The 20,128-nt window shown below is 60.6% G+C and overlaps 5 protein-coding genes across 7 annotated transcripts; 1 reads left to right on the top strand and 4 right to left on the bottom strand.

Annotated features, from left to right (window-relative positions):
• Nucleotides 1-155: 155 nt before the first annotated feature.
• On the bottom strand, nucleotides 156-8,335 carry CRABP2 (cellular retinoic acid binding protein 2). The gene is made up of 5 exons (XM_090126935.1): nucleotides 7,665-8,335; nucleotides 3,202-7,415; nucleotides 1,159-1,337; nucleotides 708-824; nucleotides 156-599 (listed from the first exon to the last, which is right to left on the bottom strand). Exons 2-5 carry the CDS (start codon nucleotides 3,617-3,619, stop codon nucleotides 549-551), a joined length of 765 nt encoding a protein of 254 aa, XP_089983061.1. The 5' UTR covers nucleotides 3,620-7,415; nucleotides 7,665-8,335; the 3' UTR covers nucleotides 156-548.
• ISG20L2 (interferon stimulated exonuclease gene 20 like 2) lies at nucleotides 8,331-9,532 on the bottom strand. Its single transcript, XM_031606277.2, has 3 exons — nucleotides 9,341-9,532; nucleotides 8,797-8,997; nucleotides 8,331-8,444 (listed from the first exon to the last, which is right to left on the bottom strand). The coding sequence occupies exons 1-3, from the start codon at nucleotides 9,530-9,532 to the stop codon at nucleotides 8,331-8,333; spliced, it is 507 nt and encodes a 168-aa protein (XP_031462137.2).
• An 86-nt stretch (nucleotides 9,533-9,618) lies between these two features.
• METTL25B (methyltransferase like 25B) lies at nucleotides 9,619-12,554 on the top strand. 3 transcript variants are annotated; one of them, XM_031606273.2, is made up of 7 exons: nucleotides 9,619-10,145; nucleotides 10,437-10,568; nucleotides 10,645-10,941; nucleotides 11,016-11,078; nucleotides 11,160-11,890; nucleotides 11,975-12,162; nucleotides 12,227-12,446. In XM_031606273.2, exons 1-7 carry the CDS (start codon nucleotides 9,648-9,650, stop codon nucleotides 12,391-12,393), a joined length of 2,076 nt encoding a protein of 691 aa, XP_031462133.2. In that variant the 5' UTR covers nucleotides 9,619-9,647; the 3' UTR covers nucleotides 12,394-12,446. The 3 variants fall into 3 exon arrangements, with proteins under 3 accessions (XP_031462133.2, XP_031462132.2, XP_031462134.2); XM_031606272.2 differs by having other exon boundaries at nucleotides 11,975-12,554; XM_031606274.2 differs by lacking the exon at nucleotides 10,645-10,941 and having other exon boundaries at nucleotides 11,975-12,554.
• Nucleotides 12,555-12,561: 7 nt separating this feature from the next.
• Nucleotides 12,562-13,727, bottom strand: MRPL24 (mitochondrial ribosomal protein L24). The gene is made up of 5 exons (XM_031606276.2): nucleotides 13,430-13,727; nucleotides 13,246-13,341; nucleotides 13,064-13,167; nucleotides 12,860-12,990; nucleotides 12,562-12,780 (listed from the first exon to the last, which is right to left on the bottom strand). The coding sequence occupies exons 1-5, from the start codon at nucleotides 13,610-13,612 to the stop codon at nucleotides 12,644-12,646; spliced, it is 651 nt and encodes a 216-aa protein (XP_031462136.1). The 5' UTR covers nucleotides 13,613-13,727; the 3' UTR covers nucleotides 12,562-12,643.
• A 461-nt stretch (nucleotides 13,728-14,188) lies between these two features.
• On the bottom strand, nucleotides 14,189-19,880 carry HDGF (heparin binding growth factor). The gene is made up of 6 exons (XM_031606300.2): nucleotides 19,536-19,880; nucleotides 15,464-15,540; nucleotides 15,180-15,318; nucleotides 14,910-15,092; nucleotides 14,636-14,841; nucleotides 14,189-14,491 (listed from the first exon to the last, which is right to left on the bottom strand). The coding sequence occupies exons 1-6, from the start codon at nucleotides 19,620-19,622 to the stop codon at nucleotides 14,485-14,487; spliced, it is 699 nt and encodes a 232-aa protein (XP_031462160.1). The 5' UTR covers nucleotides 19,623-19,880; the 3' UTR covers nucleotides 14,189-14,484.
• Nucleotides 19,881-20,128: the final 248 nt, after the last annotated feature.

The following is a 20,128-nucleotide window of genomic DNA, read 5'->3' as shown; positions in this document are numbered from 1 at the left end:
CTTCCCACGCAGGGATGTGCCACACGGCATCGCCCAGCACCGCCTTTGCCCCCGGCCCTTTGCGCAACACTGGGCTGTGGCACAGAGCAGGATCAGCACACGCAAGCAGGGCCGGGAGGGATGGGGACAGCAGTGGGGGTCGGAGCTTTATTAGAAACAGGAGAGGGGAAGAAGGGTGAGGAGACGTTCCCAGGGGTCGGAGCTGCACGGCACCGCCAGACTGGAGCTGTTGAGTGTTTCCATTCCATTTAACTATTCACAAATAAATACCGGGGAGGGAGCAGAGAGAGCAGAGCTGCAGGGGAGGGCGAGGGTGCAGCACCGGGTGTGAGGTCAAAGTGAACCAAAAACAGTTATAAAAAAAAAAAAAACACAAACGAAAAACATCAAACCCAAAGGATAGGGCGCTCCCCAACATCCTGCTGCTCAGTGCACCCCCACAGCCACCAGGAGGGGGGGGACACGGGGCAGGGGGACACAGGGCCATGGGAAGGGCATGGAGTGGGGCAGGGGGGGCTGGAGCCGTTGTGGGGCGATCGTTGGTGGTGTCACTCCCGGATGTACACTCTGGTGCAGACAACATCATCAGCTGTCATGGTCTGCAATAAGGAGCACTGGTCACAGCCCTATTCCAGGAGTTTTCCAGCACGCACCCCACTGCCATCCTTCCCACCCCCTATTGTTCCCCTCCCTCCCCCCCCACTCACCAGGATGAGCTCCCCATCATTGGTCAGCTCTCGGGACCAGCCCGTCCGGGGCCCCTCGCCCTTCAGCAGCCGCTGCTCACACACCATCTTGTTCTCACTCTCCCACTTGGCCAAGCTCTACAAAGGGGAGAGGGCAGCACTGGGTGGGGGGTGGGGGGAAGACAGGAAGCAGCCCCCAGCCCCATCAGGCAGTACCATCCACCACCACCAAACAGATGGGGCCATTTGTCCCCACAGCCAGCAGTTGCTGGACTCACGTATCACCTGGGGGCAGGGGAAGGGACAGGACTGCATGCTCGATGTGTGCACATGGATGTGTGCACACGTGCTAGTGCGACTGCACGTGTGTGCACATACCTGCACAGATGCACGCCCGCATGTGTGCGTTCACACACACACCAGTGAGTGCACACACATCCACGCACACACACATGGGTGCAGCTCAGCCCACCTTGCAGGGCCGCCCGTCCACCGTTTGCTCCTCGAACTCCTCCCCGATCCTGAAGCTGATCTCAGTGGTGCGCACGGTGGTCGAGGTCTTGATGTAGAAGCTCTCGCCGTCCTGCTTGATCTCCACTGCTGGCTTCGAGGCTGCAGCCACCGCGATCTTCCGCAGCATCATGTTAACGCCTGCAAGCAGGGACCGGTGTCAGAGTGACCCCTCCCCACACCCTGACCGCCCGGCCCGGTGTGTGACCCATGGAGGGGAGGTTAAGTGCCTCTCGGGACGGCGGTGACGACGACCCCCGACAGAGTTCCAGAGCTGTGCCGAGCTACAGATGCTGCTGCTTTTCTATGGAATTGGTTGCAGATGGGGGGCACGAGGTCGTGCAAACACCTCCCCCCCCCCCCCCCCCCCACTTAGGGCTCGATGCCATAAACCCCTGCAGAGCGCACAGGGGGCACGTGGCTGCCCCCCGCCCCCCACTCCACAACTTGGCAGTGACACAGCTTGGGAGGACCCCGAGCTCTGCAGACAGCACAATATGGAGGGAGGGGGGGGGGAGAGGGGGGGGGTGTGTGCATGAAACCCCCTCCGCACATCTGGGCCACATCTGGTGCTCGTTACCTTCAGGCAGGGGGGAGCTGTGCGGGCTCCGGATGTGCCTGAGGGTGATGGGGAGGCGCGCGGGGTGACAGCGGGGACATGGTGCAGGGCTCCTGCCTCACATCTGGGGGCCGGGGGGGTCTCACACCCATCATTGTGCCCCCGCAGCCCCCTCTTTTCTTGCTAACCACAGTGCAGCTGCGGCTTTGTCCCCACTCCCCCATGGGCTCATCCATCATGGCCTGAGCCCCAGGCTGTCACCCAGGCAGCCCCGCTCCCCAGGGAGCTGCTCTTTGGGGACATTGTTCCTGTGGTGTGACCCTCGGGCAGCTGAAGGCAGCAGGTCAGCTCTTGGCCAGGATCCCACTGCCCCCTCCCCAATCCCTTCCAGCTCCACGCACCCCCAGGGAATGTGGGGGGCAGGGGTCCCTGCAGACACAGCAGAGCATCCCTGGAGGAGATGGAGCATCCCTAGAGGAACAAACCCTGCACCAGGGACAGATGCATCCATGTGGGGCTGCTCCCACCATGATGCTAAAATGCAACGATTGCACCTTCCTCTGTGTGGGCATGAGGACAAAGCATCCCCCAGAGGCAGTAGGAGCCATGGGGGTGGCACAGTGCCTCCGGGGGGGGTGGGTTTCACCCAGGGCCGGGGGCTGCAGGAGCCTCATGCACTGCGTGGGAAAGGCAGAGTGCTGTGCTGCGCCCGACAGATTGATTTTCCTGATGAGGTTTCCCCGCACCACTTCACCAGCGGTGATGGAGGGGAGAGAGGGAGGAGGGGGCGAAGAGGGAGTGAAATCCAAGAAAGTGATAATTATACTGAAGTATTTGTTACATATCCCCTAACTTGGAAAATATTCTGCTCCAGCGACTCCTTGGCGGGTGGGGAGGGGTCAGGCAGAGGAGAACAGTGGGGGGGCCCCAGCCCTGCCCAAAACCTCGGACCCCCGTGGTGTCGCCATGCACAGATCCCAGCTGAAAACCTGCAGTGTTATGGGGGTGGGAAGTGGGGGACAAACCGAACCCCGCAGCCCAGGGCTGGGTTTTGGGGTACCACACTCCATCCCATTGGGTGCAACTGGGGTGTGGGATGCGGGGTGCTGGGGGAGGGGTGTCCATGCGAAGGGGGATAGTGCAGGGAGAGCCTGGGGGTGTGCAGCCCGGGGTTACCACTGCGGTGGGGAAACTGAGGCAGGCAGAAGAGAGCGAGGGGCTCAGGCTGCAGCTGAGGGGGGAATCCAAGCTGTGCCTCAGTTTCCCCACGAGAAAGCGGAATGGGGTGGGCTGCGAGACGCGGGGGTAGGGAGAAGCGGGGCCGGGGAGTCCTCCCGAACCCCGGGGCTCTACGTGCAATCCCCGACCCGCACTGCTGGAGGGATCCGGGGGGCGATGTGAACCGCATTCCCCCCGCTCCTCACCCATCCCGGGGCTCGCACTCACCCAACGCCTTCAGCAGCTCTTCGAAGTTCTCGGAGCTCTTCATCTTCCAATTCCCGGAGAAATTGGGCATCGCGGCGAGCGGGGGGCACCGGGGGATGGTGCTAAGGAGGAGCAGGTGGTGGAAACGCACCGAGGGGCACCGGCACCGCCGCTCCGTCCGCTCCGCCGGTACCGGCACCGCCGCTCTCCCGCCCCGCAGCCGCTCAATCGGGCTCCGGCCCCGCGCCGCCGTTTTATGGCCGGGCTCACCCGCTCCGCCCCCGCCCCGGCCCCGCTGCCGGCGGAGCTCCGCGCTCCTCTCACCTGTGGGGCCGAGCACCGGGACGGCCCCGGGGGGAAGTGCAGGCGGAGGCTGAGGGGTACGGGCAACCCTCCATTGTCCCCAAATCTTCCATCGTTCCCCCAAAACTTCCATCATTCCAGAAAACCTCAATCATTTCCAAAACTTGCAGCACCTCCCCAAACTTCCAGAACCTCTCAAAACTTCCCACGTGCCCCCAAACTGCCCCCATCTCCCCCCAAATTAGGTCCCTCCCAAAGCACCTGCATCTCCCTAATCCCTGCATCCCCCCTATAACTCCCCACAATGGATTAATCAGCCCACTCAGCCCCAGTCTGCCCACACCTCCCTCATGTGTGGATCCCCCCAAACTACCCACATCCCCCCAAAGCTTCCCACATCCCCCAAAGCTTCCCACATCCCCCCCACATCCCTGTCATCCTCCAGCTGTCCGCATCTCCCCAATACTTCTCGCCTCACCCAATCAATCTCCATCCTCCCCGTCTCTCCACACCTCCCCAAGACTTCTCACACCCCCCAGTCTGCCTACAGCCCCTGAACAGCCCTGGGGATGGATTACTGCCCAGCCCTGTGCCCGCTAGGTGCTTTGCATGTGCTGGTGTGCACCAGGTGTGCACGGCTCTGTGCGCGCACACGCATGTGCGTGCAACGTGTTGTATGCACGCGTGCTTGCAGTGTTTGTGCACATGTGCAGCTGTGCTCAGCCCCACTCCATCCGAGCCCCATGTCCAGAACAGAACCCTCTGGTCTGTGCGGGACTGAGGGAAGTTTGCTTTGGCTGCAGGCCGGGGGAAAGCAAGATTAACGGCTAATGTGAGATTAAAGCCCTGATAGATTGGGTCTGCTCAGAGCGTGATGAATTGTTTGCTGGGGTTTCTCTCTGGTGAGATGCCTAAGGAAAGAGCTGCGTGGGGCACATTGTGCCATGGTGCCATCCCAGTGCTGCACAATAAATGATGTTTGGGTCATTGGCAACCCTGAAACGGAGGGAGACAGATTTTGGGGGTGAAAACAGACTTCTGTGCGGTGGTGGACACCCTCAGTCATGTCCATGCTGCCATTGTCCCCATTGTCTGCAGGAGAGCAGACTGCCCTACGGGTCCAAGATTTGGCACATTCGGGGTGCAGGGGGCACCCAACAGCTGGAGATCTCTGCACAGCCTGTGCGAACCAGCAGTAAAGCTGAGCTCATTGCTCATGGCTGGGGAAGTGCATTCCAGCTCCCTCCTGCCCATCGGGAGGATCCTGAAACCCCTCTTACTGAGAGCTGCCTCCCCTCCTCCTGGCCCCGGCTTCCTCGCCCCCAAATTTCTGGCCTGTGATTTTCGTGAGCCAAGCCCTGGCTTGCAGCATGCCTCTAATCCCCCGAAGAACAGGATTTGTAACAAAGGGCTGACATAACCTTACCTACAGCATTGCCGATGCTCTGTGGGCTGCAGCACGGGAAGCACGGGGAAAGGAACAAACCCCACACTGCACCCACTCATGCACCCCCAGGCAGAGCTGGAGGGGCCTGACAGGGGGTCACCACCATCCCTTTCATCCCTGTGTAACAGGATCTATGTCCCCTCTGGCACAGGGGGATGAGTGATGCTGAACGTTTACCCCCATATTTGGAGAAAGAGTGAAAAAATGCCACATTTCCAGGAGAACCGGCTGCAGGGGAGCACGGGTGGGGTGCTGGCAAAGCTGCAGACCCTCACACTGAGCCCCCAGGACGCAGCTGGGCAGAACCCCCAGGCAGCCCCACATCTGGAAGGAATTGAATGGGGAAGGGTGGATAAACCCTCTCCATTCCCCCCTTCCTGGCCCATGAAGCCCTGGCTCCAGCTGCAAACCCGCGTGGGGCTGCTTGTCCCAGGATGGCTGAGCACAGAGACAGGGATTACACTGGAGCCACGGAGCTCCCACACCCGGCTGCACAGCTGGATAAGCCATTGGAAACAGCTGGCACTGCAATGCACCACAGCAATCCCAGCAAACTGCAGCCATCTGAGCACCACTGCAGCCCCCCAGTGCCCCCGTGCGTGTGGAGTGATTGCAACGCTGGCCCTGAGCCCCTCACAGGGAGCACAGTGGTGGCACAGCACCCATGGGACCCCGCAGTGGTCCCCACTGGAGCCCCCATCCCCACGCTGTGCCCCCCCCCGGGAGCTCCATTAAGCATCTGCTGACAAGATGGGGCCGGACTGCATGGTTCTCATTTCCAGACGTAAAAACTTTTTAACGGTCGGCCATTTATAACCCAGATTGTAAACTCCCACCCCATTTTAATTGCTTCCAAACGCAGCCAGACACAAAGACTCCCGGCCTCTCCAATGCCTCCTCACCTTCCTTTGTGCTTGGGGCCACAACAGCTCTGTGATGGACACACTGCATGAGGCACACGTGTGCGTGGCTGCTTGGTAACGTGCTGCCCACTCCTCTGCTCCCCCCAATGCATGGCTTGGGCATCCCTCATTGGCACAGTGGATAAAACCTCAGTGTTTAAACACAAAATGAACGGCTTCCCCTAGAATTCCCCGTCTTTGCTGTCTGGCCCTATCCTTTGCACCAGGGCCCCACTGTCCCCTCCTAGTGACCCAGACATCCCCAAACCCAGAGCAGATTTTTAACGAGTGTCTCTCGCTCAGCCGCTCCCGTCACGCAGCCAAACATCTGGAGGTTGGGAAGTGCTTTATTCCGGCCACGATTGTCGCTCCCACCCCTTATCCCTGCCTGGGACATGCTGAGAGCTGAGCATAACAGCATAAACACCCCAAAACACTGGAAAATGTGACGTGCATTCAGGCTCGTCTCATTCAGCTACACATGGGGACGCACCGGCCAGGCTGGCTGCACTCCCAGGGTCTGCTCAGCACCGGCACCACTCCGGCAGCGCCCACCAGCTGGAGCTGTAGTGACGGAGGAGGTGCAGAGGGATTGCAGGCCTGGGCTGGGCATGTTGGTTTTGGCTGCCCCACTCCTCATGCAGGGAAGGGAGTGAGGGCCAAGGCTCTCTCCTGCTGCCACCCCAGCAGGACCCTGGGTGGGCAGAGCCCATGGCCAAGGGAAAAGCAGCAGTGGGGGCTCAAGGATAAGAAAGCTGGTTTCCAGCCCACTCTGCCCTGGGCACAGCACGTCCACCAGCTAGGGACAGTGCCAGTGTGTTGTTTTCATCCCGCTGTTAAGAAGAAGAGAGAGCACAACCTACCTTAAGCCCAGCAGCACTGGGATCATGACCCATTTTGCTCCCCAAGCCCCTCTGTTCCTCCACTCCCAGTCTCTCTCCATGACAGGGCTCAAATACAGATAAGGGGTACCCCAGCTGAGGACAGCTCTGTCCACACAGCCCAAAATAAGGCGAGGAACCTTGGGCTCTGCACACTGGTCCCAACACCGCTGGAATTTTGCAGAGCTCTTGCTCATACCTGGGCACGAAGAAGAGGCATAGGAAAGGTCAGCGCAAAGCAGCTGCTGGCAGGTGGTGGGTGACAGCTCACAGCAGTCACCCCAGGCACCAGGGGTGATGGAACTCTGCTCTGCACCAGGCATGGCTCCTCTCCCCTGTCTGTGCAGCCCTGACGCCAAAATGGGGTCACAAGAAACAATATGTAGAGGTGGGGGAGCAGCCCATGCCTGCAGTCCCTCTCAACCCATTTTGGGACTGACCTTGTCGAGTCCGGCGCCTGCTTCTTTGCAAGCCCTTCCCCGGCCTTCTCCTGAACTGCTTTGATTTCAAACAACATCAAGATTTCACGCAGAGCCTGCAAGCTGCAGATGTGGGAAGTGCCTCCTGCTTCCCCTGCTGCTGCATATATAGCCATGCTTGGCAATTTGGAACACAGGGGGACAGACACGGTCATCATATGCCCCACGGGTGCAGGCTGCACCGCTTCCTGTGCATCCGGGGCTAAGCACCTTCCCCAGGGCCCTGCAGCCAAAAGGAAGTGCTTGTTAATCATTTCTTTTTAATGAACATTTTGAACATTAACATTTCACTTCAAAGCAGCTCCGCGGTGGGCTGACCAGAGCAGACCGAGAACTCGGGGCACGTTCAAGAGTTCAGCAAACAAATACATGTCGGTGTTCAGAGGTGTCTGTAAAGGACACAGCGTCCCCGGTGGCAGAGACAGACAGATGGGGACAGCGGTCCCGCCCCAGCCCCCGCAGCAGCACTTACGCAAAGAGGAAGACAGCACTCAAATCCCGCGGGGGAGCAGCTCCCAGGTGTGTGGGGACTTCCCAGCTGGCAGGACCTGCCTCAGCCCGCTTGTGTCCCGGAGCCCTGTGGCAGTTGTGGCCCCTGCTGGTCCTCATCAGAGGTAGTTGTGAAACATGGTAGGCAACTGGCCTGAGGGCATGAAGGATTGCTCCCTGGGTCTGGATCTGTGCTCAGGATGAGCCTAACTGCTGTGGCTCCAGTGCCGTACCCAGAGCTATCTCTGTCCCCTCTCTGCCCACAGCTGGGCAGAACGCATCCACAAGGGTCCCCCAGCTGCCCTCCTAGGAACTCTCTTCCTGGTACAGCCAGGCGTGGGCACCACAACATCACTGGGGTCCCACAGGGCTCTGACAGCCCAGAACTGCTCTGGCACTGCATTCACCCCCAGAAGGCACAGGTGGCCCCTGCTCTCCCCACATCTCTGGTGGGGTACAGAGCACAGTATAACAAAGGCACGTGCAATGCTCAGAGTAGGGAGAAAGAACAGTCATAACTTGATAATGCTACTATCCCCACTACCAGTGAGCGAGAGTGCACCACAGCACTTGCTGCCTCTGCTCCATCCTATTCTTCCTCCCACTGGCTCAAGGCTCTGTGACCCATGAGGTCTGACTGTGAGGGCAGTCACTCCTGCTCAGAGTTCAGCATCAAGTGTTGCTCCCACTCTGCCTCCACGATCTTGTACAGCTCCATGGTAGTCCTGGCATCCTCCACTGAACAATGTCCGTTCTTGCCAACCTGTTGGGGACAGTGACAAAGAGTTGGAACAGCCCAGGGCACTGCTGAGAAAGAAAAAGCCACAATGATGTTCTCAGCTGCTGGCTCTGCAGCTGAACTGCTCTTGCAAGAGGTCTTTCAGGGAAGAGACCGAGGTACAAGGCAGTGACTGACCTTGGGATTCCCCAGCCCCAGGATGGGAAATAACACACCTCTGTTTCCTACCCGAGCACAGACTGCAAACAAGCAGGGCAAACCTCCCTGCTCTTGCGCACTCCCCACAGCCCCTTCACACTGCCTGTTTGTCCCCTATGCTCCTTAGGGACACTGGGGAATTTCTTGCCCCAGAAGTGGCTTTGCAGCAGCCTCAGACCTGGATATCTTTGTGCAGCAGTTCCTTAGCGAAGCGCTTCAGGGAGACGGCGGTATTCTCGGGGAGCCCAACCTTTTGGTTCAACAAGGGGATTTTGGATGTGTCACGGGTGAGTGCTTTGGGGTGGAAGTACTTGAGAGCCCTGAAGTCGTTGCATATGGCATGGCCAACCACCACCTTTCCGGAGAGGATCTTCAGGATCTGTGGAGAGAAGGAGGGAGCATTAGAGCAGGCACCAGTGCACCATGCTGCCCATGGGAGCGTCCTGCCCCACAGCAGAGTGGTGGTCGTGCCCAGGAGCATGGGTCTACCCCGCTACCAGCGGGAATCACAGCTTAGGGCTATGATGTAGGACTGAATGTGAGCAGCAGAGGCGTGGGGTGACGTCCCCTCTGCTGCAGGATGGGAACTGGGATGTGGGCAGTCCACCACCAACATGCCGTGTTCTCAGCAGTCCCCCACCCACTACAGACAGCCCTCGAAGCCCACCAGGATCACAGTCCCCCTTCCCTGCCCCGTGGCCACACCACCCCCAACATCACACCTCCCGCTGGGCCTTGCAGAAGGGGACAGCGTTGAGCATGTGCTTCTTGCAGATGCCGCTCCAGCGGCTGCGATAGTCCACGATGGGCTCTGTGGGCCGCACATAGCAGTCGTACAGCACGTCGCCCTCATAGCTCACAATGCTACAGCGGGCCAAGGCGCTGATTTGCCCACGAGGCCCGGTGCCCACCATCTCACAGTCGATAGCCACGAACTTGCTGGGCGCTGGGGGCAGCCCGGAGGCTCGCACCGGGCCCTTAGCGGCTTTTTTTGCTCCCTGCGTCCCTTTGGTGCCCGTTTCTTGCGTGATGCTGCGGGCTGAGGGCTCCCTGCCGCCGGAGGACCCGGGGGGATCTTTCCCTTCGTGCTCTTTCCGCTCCCCGCCGGCCGCTTTCAGCTTCCTCTTCCTGCCGCGCTTCTTCGGGCGGCCTCCTCCGGGCTGCGGGGCCGCCAGGCGCTCCTTCTGCCTGAGCGCACGTTTCCGCTCCAAATGCCGTCGCCTCAAGAAGTTCTTATGCTTACGGTTCCCGGCCGGGACGCGACGGGCGGGCTCGACGACCCCGAAGGTGACGTTGAGGATGAGGTCCGACATGCTGAAGCCGGCAGCGCCCAACGCGCCCCCCACCAACGGAAGCGGAAACTGCCGGCAACGGAAGCGCGCCTGCAACTTTGCGCACGCGCGCCGCCCGCACGCAGCCCGTGCGCCTGCGCAGTGGAGTGATGGCAGAACTGCGCACGCTCTCTGGGCGCCCAGCGGGCGGTTACGCATGCGCGGCGGCGCGGCGGGAACGCGGAGGGGCCGGGCGGTGAGTGGCGCATGGGGCCGCTCTGGCCTGCGGGAGGGGCGTCTCTATGGCCCAGGAGTACCTGGGTGGGGGGTCTGGCTTATCTCGTGACATCGCGACCCTGTTATGTCACGAATCTGTGATGTCACGGGTGCAGGTAAAGAGCTGTGGCTATGGATGGTGTCGCAGCCCTGTGGCGTGGCACTGAATGATGTTGTGGCTCTGCGAGGTCATGGACAGGCAGGGGGTTGGCATCCCTGGGTGATGTCATGGCCCCAGAGGAGGGGTCTCTGAGTGACATCACACCTTCAGGTGACATCACAGCGTGACATCACGGCCATGGCAGGTGCCCCCCGCCCCTCCCTGCACTGGGAGCAGCAGCGAGCTGCAAACATCGTCCGCCTCCTATCGCTGTACCGACCCCTCCTCGACTCCTACATCATTGTGAGTGTCCTCAGCATGTCCTCCACGTCCCCAGTGTGTTCCCAGCCCCATGTCCAGCAACTCTCACTCCCCACAGGACTTCTTCACTGAGGGGCTGTGGGCAAAGCTCCCACCAGCCTGGCAGGCAGCCCTAGAAGTGGCAGACCCCCCGCAGCTGGCAGCCATGCTGTTGGGGACTGGGGGCATGGTGGGACAGGGCGCAGTGTGGCCACTCTCCCTGCTGGCCTTCACCACTGCTGTCCGTGCTCTCTCCTTCCCCCGGGGGCAGCTGGGGGGAGCCTCACGCCCACCCTGCCAAAGCCCCCACTTACACCCACTTCTGCGCCGCCACGTCAAGCCCAAGAAGCAGCATGAGATCTGGCGCCTGGGCAAGGTGGGTGACCCAGTTCTCCCCCCTGGTGTCACCTCACAGCTTCCCTGTCAAGCCACGGTCCCCTCTCCCCACAGGTACTGCAGCGGCTGAGCCAGGCCACCGGCTGTGAACGTGTGGTGGACGTGGGTGCAGGGCAGGTAGGAAGGGGCTGCTGTGAGGTGATCCTCAGGGATGTCTCCCGCACAAGCATGTCTCCTTATCCTACTGTCCCCCCCCAGGGCCACCTCACGCGTTTCCTGGCCTTCAGTCTTGGCTTGTCTGTCACTGCTGTGGAGGGTGATGGCCGCCTGGTCAGCCTGGCAGAGCACTTTGACCAGGAGCTGCTGCGGGAGCTGGGGAAAGCCCAGGCACGGGCTGACAGTAGGAGGCTGCCACACTCCCAGCATCACCCAAACACAGACCCTACAGATCCTGCATCCCTTTGTCCCCGATGCCCTCAACACGTGGCTGGCTGGCTGGACCCGCAGGCACCTGGGCAAGAGTTCCTGCTGGCCCCCACTCCAGGGCCAGCCCTTGCCGCCAGGAACCCACTGGCATGGCCTGTGGATAGTGAGCAGGTACTGCTGACAGGGCTTCACGCCTGCGGGGACCTCAGCGTGGCCCTCTTGCGTCACTTCGTCTGCAGCCCCCAGGTGGCTGCTGTTACTTCAGCAGCTTGCTGTTATATGAAGCTCTCCACGTGCCCTGAGCCAACTGCTTCCAGCCTTCCGGGCTACCCACTGAGCGCCTGGGTGGCTGGGCTGCCAGGTCACACGCTGTCCTACCGGGCTCGTGAGGCTGCATGCCATGCAGTGGAGGAGTACACAGAGCGGCTGCGCAGGGACAGCGAATGCTTGCGCATTCACTGCTACCGTGCTGTGCTGGAGACCCTCATCCAGGCAGCTGATCCCAGCAAAAAGCATCTGGGAGTGCAGACAGTGAAGAAAGCCCACACACTCAGTTTCCCCGAGTACGTATGGGGTCGCTTACCCTTCGATCCCCTCTTGGCATCCTCCGTGGGCACTTGTGGGACCGGCATGGCTTTATCCCACAGGTACGCCCGTTTGGGGCTGACCCTTGTGGGGCTGGACTCAGCTGCTGTGCCTCTGGATTCAGAGTCGGTGTGCGCCATGCTGTGTCAGCAGCACAAGGTGGTTGCCTTCTTCAGCCTGGTGCTGCTGTTGGCCCCACTGGTGGAGACCCTCATCCTGCTTGATCGCATACTGTACCTGCGGGAGCAAGGTGGGTGCTGGCGGGGTAGGGAGCTGTGGGAAGCTGCAGGTGCCAACCATTCCTTTGTCCACAGGTTTCCAGTGTGCCCTCGTGCCCCTCTTCAACCCCCGGTTCTCCCCACGCAACCTGGTGCTGGTGGCCGCACGGGTGCCACTGGATGCAGTGCTGTCAGGCCTGGACAAGGACATCCACGAGGACGAAGACATGGTGAGGGGTGGAGGCGGGCAGGGGCAGGGCTGAGCCCAGTTGCTGGCTGTGAGGCACGAGCTACAATAAAACCTGGTTTTACACGGTGCAAGGCTTGGACTGAGTGAGCAGGAGGGGAGGGGGCACACCAGGATAGTCTGCATGACTATCTACATGACTTCTGTCTGCATGACCCAGAGCTGCCAAAAAGCACCACAGCCATGAAAAATAAAAGGGTATCTTTATTGCAAGCTGCTGCCATTGGAGCACAGAACACAGCTTCAGGCCAGGTTTCACGTAGGATTTAGTACCAGTAGGACTTCTTGGCCCTGCGTGTCTCCACAATCCCCATGGCATCCATGATCTCCTCCTCAAAGGTCTTCAGGGATGGCGTGTAGGTTTTGTCCAGCGCGTCATCCACCGATGTGTCCTTGGGGCCATCTGCGGGTGGAGGGGACGGCGCTGAGCCTCCAAGCACCTTCTGGATGCTGCAGCTCACAGCCATCCCCCATCCCCTCACCGATCCACTGCTCAGGAACGATGCCGTCCCGTCGCTGTCGCAGTGGGAGGGGGATGATACGGCCGGTGCGTAGCGAGACACGGACACGCTCACCTTCCTCCGTGTACCGCCAGTCTACCTCTGTGGGCTTCCTGGTGGGCACAGGGTGTGAGAGGGTCAGCACTGAAGCCAGCAGAGGGCTCCCCAGCTCCCCGTGCGAATTACCGGTCCTCGGGGTCCACCAAGGAGATCTGGTTGAGCAGCAGCGGAGCCTCGCTAGCAATGTAGGTGCTGCTGTACTTGGCATTCCTATTGATATAGCGGTAATGCTGCGGGACAGGGCAGGGTTACGGCTGCTCTGCGCCCATTGGGATGAATCTGGGGTCACCTCCACGCTCGAGACTCACCGTGTTCAGCCCTTCCACCACCACCCAGTTACGGGCGCGTACAACCTGGGTCACCATCGCCTGCTTCCCCGCGTCCTTCCCGGTCAGCACCTGGACCTGCGCGGGGTTGGGGGGAAGGGGGGAGGTGAGGGTTCAGCGGGGCTTCCCCCATCCACCAACCCCGCGGTTTGCGCCGTGTGCTCACCGTGTCACCGCGGAACACCTTCCAATCCTCCCTGCTGATGGGTTCCACGAAGATCTTCTTGCGGCGAAGCCCCGGGGGGTTCCGGAGGCGTTCGGCTGCGGTGCCGGGCCGCCAGGTGCCGTGCCGGTAACCTTTGGGCAGCTTAGGCCGGGCTGCCAGGCTCAGAAGAGCCGATAGGCGCATGGTGCCGGGGCTGGGGGCGCCGGACGGGGGTCGGGGTCAAACCCGCCGCGCTGCCCCCCCCCTCCGTCCGTCCGCCCGTCCCTCCAACCCGGGGCTGCCCGCACCGGAAGTTGCGCCTCTCTCCCCGCCTCTGGCGCGGTGCATCCCGGGAGCGACCGCGATTGGGCGGAGCAATCACGTGGGGAGCCCGCGCGGAGCACGCTGGGAGCTGTAGTTCCAGCTGCCTCCCACGGCCCCCATTGCCCCATAATAGGTCCCGTACAGAGGGGCTCGAGTGGAGCAGCAGTGGGCAGGACGGCTGCGAGCCCAGCTCCGTCTGTGATGCGGGAGCCTGGCCAGGGCTCCATTTTCTACTACAGCTCCAGCCCCACGGCTCCCCGGGAGTCAGGGCAGCAGCCCAGGGCTCCCATTGCCTCCCTTCAGTTTTTCCCCTCTTCCAACTGTTTCTCAGTTCACTTCCATTCCCATCTGCGTTTCCTTCAGGACTTCTTCTGGCCCCAAGAACACAAAATGACCCAAAAGGGCCTATGGCAGGAAGGGGCCGACGCTCCCAGAGGGAAATGCAAGCAGAAGCACTTTAAAAAGGCATGAATCGCTTTTATTTCAAATCAACTGATCAGCCCCCTAGAAATCACTAATACAAAGCATGCGCCCCACGACAGCAGGGCCAGGAGATGCGGGTCGGTTCAGGGGTTCTCATTACTGGGTTTCTCTTCATTTCTCTCTCTTTTTTTTTTTTTTAAATTTCATTTTCTGTTTGTTTCTCGTTTCCAGAGCCGTGGACGTGACGAGGCGACGAGGGCAAGATGGGGCAACACCCTGGGAGCCCAGCAGGGATGGGACAGCAGGAGATCAGCTCGACAGGGAGGCCACTACAGGCTGCAATGGTCAAGAAGAGACGTGGTGATGGACCCCACGGCACCAGGACCCCCACCCTGCTGCCGGGGTTGCTCCCCAGTGCCCACGTGGGTAGAAGGAAGCCTGCATTTTGGGGACTGGGATCTCTGTGTTCACTGCCCTCACCTCTCCTTGTGGTCTCTGACCTCCTCCGCCTTATCCTTGCCCTCCTGCTTGGCTTCATTGGCGTCTGGCACGCTGGCAGCATCGCTGTTCTTCTCCTTCTCCCCTTCGGCTGGGTTGGGCTTCGGCTCCTCTTTGGGGGCCTCTTCGTTGTCTATCTTCTTCTCTGCTTCCTGCCCCTCCATCTCCTTGGTGCGCTTGGGGGAGTCCTGGGCAGGGAGAGATAGGCTCAGCCCAGCCCCAGTGCCCCCTGACCACGTCTCCTTCCCCTTCCTACCTCCAAAGCATCTTCTGCTTTCCTCTTGATCCCGGCTTTTTCGTTCTTCTCCTTGGATTGCTCGTCGATCACTAGCTTCCCCTCCTCATCGCTGCTGCCCTCTGCGTTGCCCTTCTTCTCCCCATCACCCTCTGGCTCCTGCTCTGGCTCAGCGTCCTCAGGGCAGGTCTTCTTCTGGGTGGGCTGGGAATGGACACGGGGGGCTTAGGAGGGTGGGACAGGACACCCAGAGAGCAGGGCAGGAGGTGGCCACAGAGGGATGTCACCCACCTGGTACCCGGAGGCTTTGACAGTTGGGTTGTGCTCGATCTCCCACAAACCTTCGCTGAACCCTTTCCTTTTGTTGGGTTTCCCAAACTTCTCCTTGCATTCTTCATAGGGGAAGAGGTCTTTGGGCCCCAGGAATGCCCTGCTCAGTGGGAAGCAATGAGTAACAGCAGCTGGGGAGGGCCTCATTGGCATCACGGCACCCACAGAGACCCAGACCACAGAGAGTGGGTCCCATCTATGACCCCACTGACCCCATCCCCCACATACACCACGGCTCCACTCACGTTTCATGGGTCCCGAAGAAGAAGACTTGGTATTTGTTGGAGGAGGATTTTACTGCAGCTTCTGGCATCTCGTCAATCTGCATGACATGGAGAAAGGGGTGAGGGCTGGGGAGGGCACAGTGACGGGACATCACCCACTGATTAGAACACGGGTATATGGGGGCCATTGTGTGCCACCTCTGGGCCTTATTTCTCACGAATTCACCCACCAGCCAGCAACACCAGGGGCAAAAACACGAGGGTTATGGCAGCCCTGGGCTGGACAGGCACCCCACTGCACCTGGATCCAGCCAGGGCATCACAGCCTGATGTGAAGCTGCATCCCTGTGGCAGCACTGTGGGCACCGGAGGGGACAGCGAGAAGCGGTCGCTGTAAGCTCTTGTCTAGACTGGCTCAGACACATTTAGCTCAGCAAAATCGTGGCTGCACGCAGGAGGAACAGCTCCAACCCAGCTCTTGTGGCAGCGGCCAAAACACCCCAGCTTGCCTGGAGCTCTGTGAGCCCCCAACTCGGCGAGCAGCCAGCACGGCCCCGCCAGCAGGTGCCAATTCACCAAGCGTGAATATTCCCAGTGCACCACGCGGGAGCAGAGCGCAAAGTGGCTCTGGCAGCTTTTTATAGAGTCTAAAAATAACCCCAGCTTGAGCCAGCACGAGCGCAGCCATAAATTCCCAAGGAAGCTTCAAAGGGAGGTGGAAGGAGAGAAGTAGGGTGGGGGGTCTCGAGGTGGAGAAGGGTGGCAGGGTGAGATTGCTGGCTCCAGTGCTGCATCCTGCTGACAGCGTGCTGCTGACTCATGGCACGACCTTTGCCAAACATCAGTGCTGAGCCTCAGTTTCCCCAGGTGCCACTGGTGGTGTGGGGCTCCCGCAGGGCTGCCAGTGGGTTTTTTTTGTTTCCTTCCTCCTGGCACATCTCAGATGTGGCCCTGGAGCAACTTGCAGCACTCAATGCCAAAGCTGGCAGAGGGGGTTCTGCTGGAAATATCCTGAGAAGTCCAAAAGCTGAGGCACAGGGCTGCACCGGGTGACGGTGCTGGCACAGCCCTGGACTGGGGTTGCCCAGGAGGGATGGGATGTCTCCAACCAGCACCCCTGGCCCCAAGGACACACTCCACGTGTGGGAGCCCTCTGAGGGTCACATTGTTCCCAGCTCCGTTTTACAAACGCAGCAGAGGAATTGGGGCAGAGATGGAGCGAGCAGCTCCTGACAGTGCAGAGGAGCTTGGCCTCACACCATGGTGCTGGACCCCCGCCCACAGTGCTGATGGAGCGGAGGAGAAAATCTGATTCAGAGGGCAGCTGGCCAGTCTGCCCAGCCCCATGCTGCAGGACACTCAGACACAGATCATGTTTCCACAGGTTTCTCCTCAACAGTGGCACCAAAGGCCCCCATCAGCCCCAAGGGGAGTCGGTCCAGGTGAGGACACTCTATTCCCCACTCCTGTGGAAGTATCCTGGCTGTGCCACCCCAGTGGCTTCAACTTTTCCCATGCAAAAGGGCCCTTTACAGGTTTACTTCACCCTGCTGAGGATAACATGGTACAGACACAGCCCTGGCACAGCCACAATGCAAGTGGGACCAGATATTTTTAAAACCTCCATCCCTGAGGAGAGGCTGTGCACGTGGTGCTGCACATGGTGGCTCAACCCCCAGTGTCCACCCTGTGGGACATCCCCTAGCAGGGACAGGGACCCTATTGTCCCAGAGCCTTCTGGTGCACAGTGCCACATCCCTGTACCAGGATCCGTCCTTGGCCAAGGTCGTGGCTGGGCAAAGCAGCACAATGCAGCCCATAGCAGGGACCCCATGGATTTCTGGTAACTGTGTGGGTCACCAGAAAGGGCGTGGATTCACATCGTGGGTGGGACCCAACGGGTGGCAGCCTCTTATCTGCCTTTTTTCACCCAACCCTCCCAGAACATCTCTACTCACAGCAGCGGGTGGGGAAGAAGCAGGGGCAGGGAGATAAGGGGATGTCCTCAAGATAGCCAGACTGGGTGCCAACAGCACAGCAGGGTGCTGGGGCTGTTGGGAAACCCTTCACCATTTGGAGCCCAGATGGTGCTCGGCCATAACACCAATGTCTGTTTGTCCATCCCAGTCCTCAATAAGTCAGGATGGGGTACCATGGTGTCACCGGCCTGTTCTTTGCACAGGGACCCAGGGGGGGCCCAAAACAAGGGGGTGGGACAGGAGGGACAGCTCTGGAGAACAGCTGGGGCAGGACAAGCACGTACCCCACACGGACTCTGCACTCGACCTTGGCACCTGGACTTTGTAACCGGTGCCCAGAGTTGGACAACACATGCAGAGACCCAGCAGTTGCTGGTTTCTGCCTCAGTTTCCTCAGTGATGGAAACAGGATTGTGACTAGGGTGGGGAAGGGGGGATTAACCAGTCAAGCCCACAGGGAGACAGTGCTCATGCATCCCATGTCCTAAGAGACACTGCTGCAGCTCAGTGGCATGACGCCAGGCACAGCCCCACAGGTTTCTCTTGTCCCCCTGGGGCAGCCCCATGCTCCTGCTGCCAGCACAGCAGGGCCTCATCCAAGCACACACAGCCCCCATCCACCCCCAATACCCAGTGATGGGAACAGGGCCCTGGGGCAGCATCTGACCCAAGCAACTGACAATAATGGCCTGTGAGCAAGAAGGGTGCTGGGAAGGACCCTGCAGGGACAGCACAAGGGTGGGCCCTTTGTCCTCACTGCTGGTGCCATCTCCCAGCTGTAATGCCTCAGTTTCCCCTCCAACGCAGCCTCTCCACAGAGGCCACAATGAGAGCTTTCTGCATACGGGTGTCAAGGGAACACGCTCGGTGCTCGGCAGCACTTATATTTCAAGGGGCAGCCCCCAAAGCATGCACCAGGAAAACAGCCCTAGCACCTCTCCCTTCCCCAGGGAGGACAAGGAGCTGCCACCTCCCGGCCACACCTGCTTCATATTCCGGGAGCCGGAAAACAAAAAACCCCAGCGAGTGGCTGGAGGGGACGGGAGCGTCCCCATTAGTCATGGCTCTGCCCACGCTGCCAGGGCAAGTGATGGGGTCAGGGAGGGCAGGGGGTTCAGTCCTGCAGAGGGGCCGGTGTGGGGCCCAGGGCTGCGTCCCCATAGGGCCAGGTCGAGAGCAGCCATGGAGGCTGAAACCCAAGCGACCGCCTTGGCCTGTGCTAATTTGGGCTGCAGGAGCCCAGCCTGGTGCGAGGCCGCAGAAAGGCCTTGGCTCGGTGGTGTGAGCTCCAGGCCCTGTGTGATGTCCTCACAGACCCCGGTGGTTCTCCTCCCCCATAGGGCTGAAGCAGACGGGGCCCCTGCAGGCTGCCCCTCCTCCCCATGGCCGCTTTGGCTGCGTGCTGCCAGGCCGCTGCCCGACTGAGTGCCTCTCCCCGCAGCATGGCCAACAAAACCACCATAAACCGACCCAAAGTTGGCCGGAGGGGGAGGGGGGAGAATGGGGGGAAGGAACCCACACCGTTCTGAGCCCCACAACAAGGAGCCACGGCCTGGAGGGGGGGCAGCAAGGAAGCAGCGCTGGGGGCCCAAGGCTGGATCCAGGCCTGGGGGGAGGAATGAAGGTGGAAGGCTGTGAGGGTGGGCTCCCCTCGGTGCTGCTTCCCCCAAATAAAGGGGCAGAGTGCTACCGGGGGGGGGGGAGCCCACACGTAAGGCCGTGAAACTTCACCACCCCCCCAACCCTCACAAAAAGGCCCGGGGTCACGCAACGTGTGTGTGGGGGGGGGCCACGTGGAGAACCTCCGCACACACCTGCGGCCGTGGGGGGAATGGAGGGGGGGGGGGGGGGGTGGCTGCTCCCGAGAGGAACGGGGGCAATGAAACGGAGGGGGATGGAACGGGGCAGAACGGAACCGGGCAGAACGCGGGGATTGGATCGAACGGAACGAAACAGGGTCAGGCAAAATGGAAGAGGGGGATAAAAAAAAAATAATAATAATAATAATAAAATAATAAAAGAACCAAACAACAGAAAGAATAAAATAGAATGAAATGAAACGAAATCCTAAAATAACGTAGGTCCCCTGCCCTCCCCTCCCCGCCCCCGCTTACCCGAGCGGGCCAGTGGGGGTAGCCCTTCATCTTGGCGAAGACGAGGTCCCCGCACTTGTACTCCTTCTGCCGGTGGGAGCGGGACATGATGGCTGCGGGCCGCGGGGGGGGCCCGGCGTGAAGTTTGGGAGCGGGAAGGCGGCGGGAGGAAAAAAAAACACACACACAAAAAAAAAAAAAAAAGGGGGGGGGGTTGAAAGAGAGAGAGAGAGGGGGAGAAAAGGAGGGAGAGCAGCGCACGGAGGGAGGTGCGGGCGGCCCCCACCGCAACGCGGTGCGGGGCGGGGGGGGGGGCGGCCCCGGCCCGATCTGGGAGCGGCGCGGTGCGGCGGCCCCGGCCCCGTGCGGTTGTTTGGGTTTGAATTCAATCGCGCCCTTCCCCCCCCACCCCCGCACACCCCCCCCCCGCGGCGGTAGCGCGGTGGATGCGCTCGGCGCTCGGCGTTCTGCCTGGCGCTCTCAGGGCTGCGCATGCGCGGAGGTGAGGCGCTACCATCCGTGGTCCTACGTGGGGGGGGGAAAGGAGGGAGTGGTGCGGGAGTGACGGGAACCCGAATAAATTAAAAAGATTCGGAATGTATCACCGTGTCGCT

Source organism: Phasianus colchicus, chromosome 30 (assembly GCF_987193195.1).
Source record: "Phasianus colchicus chromosome 30, bPhaCol1.hap1.1, whole genome shotgun sequence".
Taxonomy (NCBI): domain Eukaryota; kingdom Metazoa; phylum Chordata; class Aves; order Galliformes; family Phasianidae; genus Phasianus; species Phasianus colchicus.
This window is presented reverse-complemented; position numbering and strand designations above follow the sequence as displayed.

What these genes read in the sequence shown, in the direction of transcription:
- METTL25B (XM_031606272.2), top strand. Translation starts at nt 9,648, where the DNA reads ATGCTGCGGGCTGAGGGCTCCCTGCCGCCGGAGGACCCGGGGGGATCT. An exon ending in TCCTCGACTCCTACATCATT is followed by an intron (nt 10,569 to 10,644) that starts GTGAGTGTCCTC and finishes CACTCCCCACAG; the next exon opens with GACTTCTTCACTGAGGGGCT. An exon ending in AGATCTGGCGCCTGGGCAAG is followed by an intron (nt 10,942 to 11,015) that starts GTGGGTGACCCA and finishes CTCTCCCCACAG; the next exon opens with GTACTGCAGCGGCTGAGCCA.
- ISG20L2 (XM_031606277.2), bottom strand. Translation starts at nt 9,532, where the DNA reads ATGGTGGGCACCGGGCCTCGTGGGCAAATCAGCGCCTTGGCCCGCTGT. An exon ending in TCTGCAAGGCCCAGCGGGAG is followed by an intron (nt 8,998 to 9,340) that starts GTGTGATGTTGG and finishes TTCTCTCCACAG; the next exon opens with ATCCTGAAGATCCTCTCCGG. An exon ending in TGCTGCACAAAGATATCCAG is followed by an intron (nt 8,445 to 8,796) that starts GTCTGAGGCTGC and finishes TGTCCCCAACAG; the next exon opens with GTTGGCAAGAACGGACATTG.
- HDGF (XM_031606300.2), bottom strand. Translation starts at nt 19,622, where the DNA reads ATGTCCCGCTCCCACCGGCAGAAGGAGTACAAGTGCGGGGACCTCGTC. An exon ending in ACCCCCACTGGCCCGCTCGG is followed by an intron (nt 15,541 to 19,535) that starts GTAAGCGGGGGC and finishes CATGTCATGCAG; the next exon opens with ATTGACGAGATGCCAGAAGC. An exon ending in TCAAAGCCTCCGGGTACCAG is followed by an intron (nt 15,093 to 15,179) that starts GTGGGTGACATC and finishes GTCCATTCCCAG; the next exon opens with CCCACCCAGAAGAAGACCTG.
- CRABP2 (XM_090126935.1), bottom strand. Translation starts at nt 3,619, where the DNA reads ATGATGGAAGTTTTGGGGGAACGATGGAAGATTTGGGGACAATGGAGG. An exon ending in AGAGCTGCTGAAGGCGTTGG is followed by an intron (nt 1,338 to 3,201) that starts GTGAGTGCGAGC and finishes CCCTGCTTGCAG; the next exon opens with GCGTTAACATGATGCTGCGG. An exon ending in ATGATGGGGAGCTCATCCTG is followed by an intron (nt 600 to 707) that starts GTGAGTGGGGGG and finishes TCCTTATTGCAG; the next exon opens with ACCATGACAGCTGATGATGT.
- MRPL24 (XM_031606276.2), bottom strand. Translation starts at nt 13,612, where the DNA reads ATGCGCCTATCGGCTCTTCTGAGCCTGGCAGCCCGGCCTAAGCTGCCC. An exon ending in AGGTGTTCCGCGGTGACACG is followed by an intron (nt 13,342 to 13,429) that starts GTGAGCACACGG and finishes AACCCCGCGCAG; the next exon opens with GTCCAGGTGCTGACCGGGAA. An exon ending in TTGGTGGACCCCGAGGACCG is followed by an intron (nt 12,991 to 13,063) that starts GTAATTCGCACG and finishes TGTGCCCACCAG; the next exon opens with GAAGCCCACAGAGGTAGACT.